General features: G+C 56.3%; 1 protein-coding gene across 1 annotated transcript; it reads right to left on the reverse strand.

Moving 5' to 3' along the window:
* Positions 1-2,576: 2,576 nt before the first annotated feature.
* Positions 2,577-6,315, reverse strand: LOC117652587. The gene is made up of 3 exons (XM_034397617.1): positions 5,738-6,315; positions 4,420-4,680; positions 2,577-4,328 (listed from the first exon to the last, which is right to left on the reverse strand). Exons 1-3 carry the CDS (start codon positions 5,994-5,996, stop codon positions 4,273-4,275), a joined length of 576 nt encoding a protein of 191 aa, XP_034253508.1. The 5' UTR covers positions 5,997-6,315; the 3' UTR covers positions 2,577-4,272.
* Positions 6,316-8,419: the final 2,104 nt, after the last annotated feature.

Consider the following 8,419-nt stretch of genomic DNA (forward strand, 5'->3'; position numbering starts at 1 on the left):
GACTGTGCCGATGCACTGCTTGTCTTCGCCCGATCACCACGCCAAGCGACGCGGTGCTCGCCGCACCCCTCCCTCCGCGTGGTCCGCGTGCGTCCGCGTGCGTCCGCGTGGACGACGCCATGCAGGCGGGCCGCGTGGTGGCGGCGCGGCGGCGTCGCGCCATTTTCTGGTTCCGAAGAGCGCCGCCAGAGGGCAGGCGGCGCCAGCGACCCGCAGCCCGCAGGGCCTGGCATGGCCTGGCATGGCAGGGCCCGCAGCGCGGTGCGTGAGTCACTCGGAAGGGAGGGAAGGCCGCACCCACTCGTCCGAACTTGCAAGAACCAAGAAGGGGGAAGGGAAGACCGGACGCAACAAGAGGGGATCGATTTGCCGACGCTACACCGAGCCAGCGCGCACAGGTGTCCATGACGCTGCACGGGGGTACGCTACGCCACGCTACGCCACGCTCGTAGACGGCCGCTAGGTTCCATGCAAATTGATTACCGTTACTTGCAGGTTGCGCTGGCCTCTTTTTCCTGAGCCCTATGCGTCGGCGTCCTCGTCGGCGTCCTCTCGTCGTCGGCGTCCTCTTCGTCGGCGTCCTCTTCGTCGGCATTCTGTTCTGGGTCACCGTCCCCCGTCCGCGAGCCAGGGGGTTAAACGGCGACCCCTTTATTAAGAGCGATCTGAGGTCAGGACGGAGGGCTTTTGGGGGCTCGCCGACGGAGGGGTGCCACTCTTCATCCCCGCATCATAGCGTCATCCCCCAACACCGAAATCCGTCCTCGCAAAGATCGAAAGGAAAAAAAAATATGAAAAGGATAATACCTTGACCGCGCGTGCGCGGAAGCTTGGCAACAAGGAAACAACAAAACGCAGCCAATCATGCATATCGATCCGTGCATCATCGCTTTCATGTCGATCTGCATGATGCGTCATTATTGGCGCACGCACGCTGTTTACCCCTTTCTAGCATCTGGCTGCGCCGCTGCTGGTCCACTGCACATGCGTACACACACACTATGCAGTACTTTACAATGCTACAGACGCGAAAAAAAAAACACTCAATAACGTGAAGCTTTTCGAGAGGTTCCATGGCTACTTTTTTTTTTTAGCAGCATCATACTGCTTGCGCTTTTCGGCCACTGGGTCAGCGGCTTTTGGAACTGAGTCTTGAGTGCGGAGAGTCAGGGGCGACAGACGGACGACAGAGGTTCTAAACGAGTGGATGATAACAACCACAGCGTCATTCGAACGCCATATTCACCCCTTCACGGTACGTGCGTGCGTGCCTTGGTGTGTGTGTGTGTGTGTGTGTGTGCGTGCCTTCCCCTTTTCGAGCCAATCAAGCCGAACGCCCCGCCGCCCCGCCAGGCTGGGCCGTCAATACATACAATATGCGGCAGTCAGGTGACTGCTAAGTGACGGTGCAAAATTTATTCTCCACAGTCGGTCGATCTCCTCCAGCGAGAGGTTCTGTCTCTGTCTCTCTCGCACGCAAGCGCGCCACGAAGGGGAGCGAGAGAGACGGACTCTGTTCGGGTCCGCCGTCTGCTCCGCAGCAGCCCACTGGGCACGCGGCGACGCCCCGCCAAAGGGGTGACAGAGAGAGACTTGACTTGCAGAATTATTGCGACGTAGACAAAGACAAGGCGACACCCGCGGCGTCATTATCAGAGTTGCATATTCATGTCGTTCGTTGTGACCGTTTTGTTGCCGCTTTTGTGTGCAAAAAGGTTCTTGAATGGCGCGCCTCGAAAGGGTAGCCTTCCGGTATTGATGAATCGATACATCGAAGTAACGAATTATTGTCCCGACGCAGCACGCGCGCCAACAGTCGCGCGCCGCTCATCACGGCGGTTGAGTTTAATTTTTGTGACGCGCTGAGCACGGTGCGCCGGGGCGGGGACCCGACCGGGCCGACTTTCTCATCCCGACCCTACATTAGGAAAAATTGCCGTCAGAAATGACGACTCTGTGATTATTCTTCTTGAGGACTCGTCCGCGCGCATTTGTCGGAAGGAGACGTGGACGTTAATAGTTACGCCTGGTGGCTGTGCTAGCTATTCGCCCTCGCCCTACGAGCGAGCTGTGGCACCGCCCTGAAATTTCCTAGCCAGACAGCTTTTCCGGAAAGCTCGTGCCGCGTGGCTCGAATGTCCCCCTTAGCCCATTATTCGGGCTGGACCAGATTTCGGGGCCCTTCTTCTTGCTGCCGCGGGGAAAAGAATGGCAGTGCCTCTCTCTCCGCAGCCAAATATTATTAAGCCGATGCGGCCGGAAGGCAGCCAGAAAGCAGCCAGAAAGCACGCCGAGGGGCGAGGTTAGGTGCCATTTGTATCGGGAATGGAAGTGATTAGCGCAGGCGACATGGCATTAGTCCTCGTCACAAGGCCATAGAGCACAGCGCCTCGGCCACACCCTGGACAGATTTAATTGAATTGTGCTGTAAGCAAGACCTGAGGTCGCTACTTTGTTGCTTTTCTGTTCTTGTTGTTTTTTTTTTGTTTTTTTCGTTTTTTTTTCTTTGAAGTTATCTTTTTTCTGTTTTCGTGCGTGGGTGATGTTTCGGAAAATCAGTAACGATAACACAGGAGTTTAAGTATATTTGTGTTTTATTAAAACCAATTGCTTTTTCAGTTTCATGCATACAAACAGTGGTTCTTTATACAAAATGAAAGACATAGCGGGTAAGATGAGACGTCTATAGTACAATACAAAACTGTAAACACACACTGACTCTATATAAAATAAAATGAAAAAAAAAGTTAGGCCGCAAAATATTGTTGCCTCGATTGACTAAAACCATACAAAAAATGACATGAGCTAAAATTAAAGAAAACGAAAGCATAAACAAACATAAGATACAAACTAAAATTTGTCTAGGTGTTAGAAAATATTGACACATCTTTCATGGACAAAGTCATTGAAGTTGTCAATTTCATTTCAAAATAAATATATGGCAAACTTGAAAGAGTTCACAGGAATCAACTTTAATGCACAATGAGCTGATTACAAGAGATCTAAAGCTTGGTCTAAAATTGGCAGCATTTCTACTTGTAATCGCGATAATTTACGCCAGAACACATATCCAGTCTTCAAGTTTCGATACTTCTTTTGAAGGAATATAAACCTTGGCATAGTAAAAGTTATATAAAATCTTATGTGTTGAATTGCATTGTATCTATTCCGATCGTCATTTTCGCCTAAGATCAAGTCTGCAATGATACAAAAATGTACAAACCTATTTACAAACTTAAAATTAATTAAAAACATTTGAGATCACATATACAGCTTTGATGAAGGTGTCTTGGGCACTTCAGCGAAAGCCCCTCGAACTGAGATAATGCAAAACCAAAAGGGGAAAAGAAAAGAAAAACTTGAATGAAACGACAGTTTATATGAAGACGCCGTGTCGCAGAGAAGAGTGTGAGGTGGAAGAGAACAACGATGGAAAACGGCTTATCACAGATCCGTCCAACTTTCATTTATGTCAAGAGAGAGATAGTTTGCTGACTGCGTGTTACTCAGAGATCATTTGGAGAGTTGAATCACACACTGCGGGAAGTGACTTGACTATTGAATGAGATCATTTGGACAACGTGTTTCTCATCGGCTCTCAATCGAAACTTAACATCACAGCTTGCTGGCTTTGCTCGCGCCGGCCGCCGCGGGACTGGCGCCCTGTGCCGCCACTTTAAAAAGGCGGCGACTCAAGGGAAGCTTGAGTCGCCGTTTTGAAAATGGCAGCACAAGGCCGTGGCAGTGGCGGCCCGGCACGGGTTGGGAAGAGGAGCGGCCCATGTACACTGTAAGTAGAGCAACGCGTGGAACTTCCGCGCACTCGCTGTCCATTTGCAACGCGCAAGTGGGCGGTGCACGAACTCCAGGCTGTTTCAGAAAGTATGGGCCAGTCCTCTCCCGGCGTTTGAGATCTACTGGTGAGGCACTTCACCACAGACCCATATCACAGCACCATAGCCAGATGGCGGCTTCATATCGTCGGCGCCCTGGCCCCGGTCTTCGACAAATTTCCATCAAATTTAATATTAAAATAGGCTTTGGTTTCGTAAAAAAGATCGATTAAAAATGGCATTTATATCAAAGGAGATCCAAAAATAACACAACTATAATTTTTTGGCCACGAAGTACTTAAAAATAAATATTGCGTCAGAAGACAGAATCAGGGCGCCAGCCTATTCGAGATACAATAACTCTACTAATATAATAATTATATTAAACATTTCAAAGCGATCGACATGACTGCTATGTACACTGCCCTTCAAGTGGTGCTCAGCACACTGTGGGCGAGGCTTTGGGTGCCCGTGTTGACGGCGTCCTCGTCAGCTCTGCAAGGGAAGAACAGGCACAAGTTAGAACGGAGTGACCTACAGAGTCGGAAAGAAGTGTGTAAATTGAAGAGATGAGTTTAAGACGCACCTTTGGCAGGGGAGGTGCCGGTGAGCGCGCGCTTGCCGCGAGCCCCCTTGGGGCTGCGGGCCTTCCTGGGCGAGGAGCGCGGCTTCCTGGTGCGGGAGCGCACGGCCACGGACGCCACGGTGCGCGGCGGCTGGCCCTCGGCGTTCTCGGCCTGCTCCTGCGGGGCGTCGGCGGCGGCGGCCTGGACGGGCAGGTTGGACACCAGGTCCGGGATGGGCATGGGCGCCGTCGGCGAGGTGGGCGACGGCGGCGCGGAGCTGTCTGTGGACACAACAAGAAGGGCGCGGTCAGGCTCGGCTGCGGTGGCGTAGCGTAGCGTCGCGTAGCGTGGTGACGCCGCCGCGACGACAGAGGCGCGCTCTAGCGGCCGCGCACCCAAGCGCGCCGCGGACTGCACTGCTGAGGGTCGAACCCCGGACCGCCCGGCTCGGCTCGGCTCCACCGCGACGCGGCACCGCGGGCCGCGCCAGCCACGCCCGGACCGACGCGGAGCCGCGCCGCGCGCCGGAAACAACGCCAGCAGTGCTCGCCCGGTGGCGGCGCCGGCAAAAGCTCCGGGTTGGGCGCGGTGCCGACACTGCCGGAGCGCGGAACGACGAGCCGGAGCGCGATGTGCGGCACGCCAAGTCCCGAAAGGCAAAACGCTCGCAAACGACTCACTTCACACTCACTGCACACTCACTGCAGTCACTCAACACTGACCACGAAATTTTTCACCGTACAAGTCCCACACTACTCCCACCACACAATTTGGAAACGAAACATTTTTAAAAGTCGTCCTAAAACGCGTTGCGTTTACCCATCCCACCTAGAAGTTGTATCAGGACGGGCAAACACAAGCTAAGCGCGTGTTTCCGGTACGCGAGTCGCCAGTCACAAGTCCGTCAACAATGACACAAGTCCGAGTCCGAATTCAAAAAGAAAATTATTTTTCGTATGATAAATGTTTTTGAGCATGTTAGAGACCACTGTTGGACAAGAAACTCAGTTTCTAAACTTTGAACTGTTTTCATGTCCATTTACGTTGCGAGTACGTACGTACTGCAAGTCAAGACTTGTCGGACTTGGACAAGTTTCAAAAATTTTCAAAGTTTTTTTTTTACCAAATTTTTAATTTAGTTCCAGTTTTTAGAAAACAATAATACTGTGTTGAGTTACGGAAAAATTTTAAAATTCACTAATTTTTTTTTCGGGGAAGTACCGAGGTGCGCACGACGCCAAGTCCCCTCACGGCTCCAGTCGGGAAACGCGTCCAAGTCGAACTCGAAGTTCGAAGGACCTCTCGCAACGGGCTACCCAAAGCACATCGAGTACTCACCAGTGTCGGAAGAGGAAGACTCCTCGGAGGACACCTCCAGGTCGACCTCGGTGTCGTGGACCTGCAGGCGGAGCTGCCTGGAGGGCCTGCGGATGGTGACGGCGCCCCGGCCGGCGTTCAGGGTGGCCACGGACGCCGCCTGGCCGCGCTGCGCCAGGATGCGCGCAAGGACGACGAACAGGTCGCCGAGGAGGCGATCCAGGTCCTGGATGTCGTCGGGGTTCTCGTCGCACCGCGGCAGTTGGAACGGGATGGCCATGTCGCTTCAAGAATCGTCACGCCGAACGAGACAATTTTGAAAACGCAAGTTTTTCCACGTCGCGAAACACGGCGACAAGTCCGAAATCACTTTTTTTCACTGAGGGGGAAATCCAGAGGCGGCAGCACAGCACTGCACAGCACGAAGCACTCAACACAGTCACTGCGAACTCGTCGGCTAGTCCGGCTCAGCACTCACGAGACTGACTCACTGACTACGGACTAACCAACGCACCCCAACGCGACTCGACACAGACTGACGCGACTCCCCTCGTCCGACCGACAGGCACCAGCTCTACAACTCCACTGGCGCGGCGTGCGTGGCGTGGCGGCACGGCCGCGGCCTGCACGGGGAGGTGCAGCACCACCCCCTCCACCGCGGAGCCACGGAGCGCTTCCAGCGACGGCCGTGGGGGCGCCACCGTGCAGAGCACGCAGAGCGCATCCCGGGGCGGGAAGGGGAAGGACAGGCAGCGGCGACTTCCCTCCCCCCCCCCCTCCCCGGTCGTCACCGGACGACAGCGCTCCAGCGCCCCAGCTTCGTTCGAAGGTTAGCCGAGTGGTCGTGACGACTGCCTCACATCGGCTGCCGCGCCGACGGCGATGGACCGTCAACAAATTCAAACAAACCGAAATGTGTCGTCTTCAACGCATTTCGAAAAAAAAAAAACAGCGACTTTGTTGAACTTGTTGCGGCCGAGAACAACTCGAGAGACTCGGAACGGAACGGCCCCTAATCGCCGCCGGGAGCAATAAGTTACACCATTGGTCGCGCCAAGTAGAACGCATGCGTATGAATAATGTATCGAGCCTCCTCCGCGTGTAAAAGTGTGCCTGTGTGTGCTCTGGCGGGCGCGCGTGTGTGAGTGTGTGTACAGTGGTGCGTGTGTGACTTGTGGGTGTAGCGACCGGGCAGAGCCATTAGGCCCGGGCTGACCTCTGAATCGGACAGGGAACCAGTTTCCCCGACTGTGTCCGTTCTGCGCCCACACTGTTGCACTCCGTGCTGCGCAGTGCCGCGCCGCGGACATGGACATCGTCACCTCATGCTCTCCCCAAAGCCGCGCGAGGTGTGTCGACCCCGACGGGCGATTCCGGCGAATCGTTTCGCGGCGCTGTCTCAGTGCGTGCGAGAGAGACCGCTAACAGATTGCGCGTGGCATGCGCGGAAGGGGCTCCGGGGCCAACACCCCGACAGCCGGTGCTATTTTGACCCGCGGATGGCGGAGTCGGCGGTCCGGGCACTCGTTTTTGGCGAGGTGCGTTCGGAGAGACGCCGCGATGGTCCGTCCAGACGACGGCGAGAGACCCGTGGCGCCACGGCGCGTTCTGCTGAGGTGGCCGTCGAGCGGCCGCTCTCTCTCTCTCTCCGCGGCGCGCTCTCCGTCCCACCCGCGACGCGCGATGCAGCGCGCGCCGTGCGTCAGTCGGGCCGCGATGCACGCGATGCAAGCGATGCAGTTCCCCTCCCCGCCGCCGCGAGGGCAGCACTCTACAGCGGCCGCGGCGCCGCGGCTCGCGTGGCGGGAAACCGCGCTCGCGCCGCGTGGAGTCGAGGAGGGGAGGGAGGGACGCGATGACGAAGTGACGCGCTACGTCATGGGGAACGCACGGTGTAGTGTAACGATGGCATCGAGGTGAATTTTTTGTGCGTCGGCCACCGCCGGTGCTCCACGCGACGATCGCGTTGGAATCGATCGATTTCGAGCGATCGGGTGTCTGTCGACGAGTGCAAAGGGTGCCCCACCCGTTGCTCACATGGAAACAGAAAGGGTGCCTACCCAGCCGGCGGAGGTCAGAGCAAAAGGGGTGCTGTCCACTGCGAAGGAAGGGTTGCCTACCTGGCGGGCGGCGCTGCCGCAGAGAGGCTCTTGGGTTGCCTGCCCTCCGGGCGGTGCGTCGCCGAGACGGAAGGGTTGCCTACCCGGCGGGTGCAGCACGGACAGTGAGTTGGGTTGCCTGCCCTCCGGGCGGTGCGCCACCGAGACAGAAGGGTTGCCTACCCACCGGGCGACAGACGTGCTCGAGATTGCCCCGCCGCCACTTGTCCGGCAAAAACGGGATAACTTACAGTGGCGCATCGGAAATTGGCGGGCAGGGCGCCGGAAGGCCGGCAGGCCGGAAGCGACGCCGAGGGAAAATATAATTGGCGACGGCGCGGCTGCGTCCGCGGCGCGTCCAGCAGACTCATTCCGAGAGTCGCTTTCGTCGCTCTGTCTCTCTCGCGCTCATGGGGCGTGCTGCATGGGTGCGAGAGAGACAGAGCGACGGAAAGGACTCAGTCCGCAGGCGTGGCCCCGCGCGGCGTTAGGGGCGCGACGGCGGCGGCGCGGCTCGGACGCAGGCGCTGTATCGCCACTCGTAAACAAGAGAGAGCCAATCCCAGGACGTTCGCTCCGCCGAGTGGAACGGAAAGAGAGCAAC

The sequence above is a fragment of the Thrips palmi genome, unplaced genomic scaffold, assembly GCF_012932325.1.
Source record: "Thrips palmi isolate BJ-2018 unplaced genomic scaffold, TpBJ-2018v1 HiC_scaffold_7, whole genome shotgun sequence".
In the NCBI taxonomy this organism is placed as follows: Eukaryota; Metazoa; Arthropoda; class Insecta; order Thysanoptera; family Thripidae; genus Thrips; species Thrips palmi.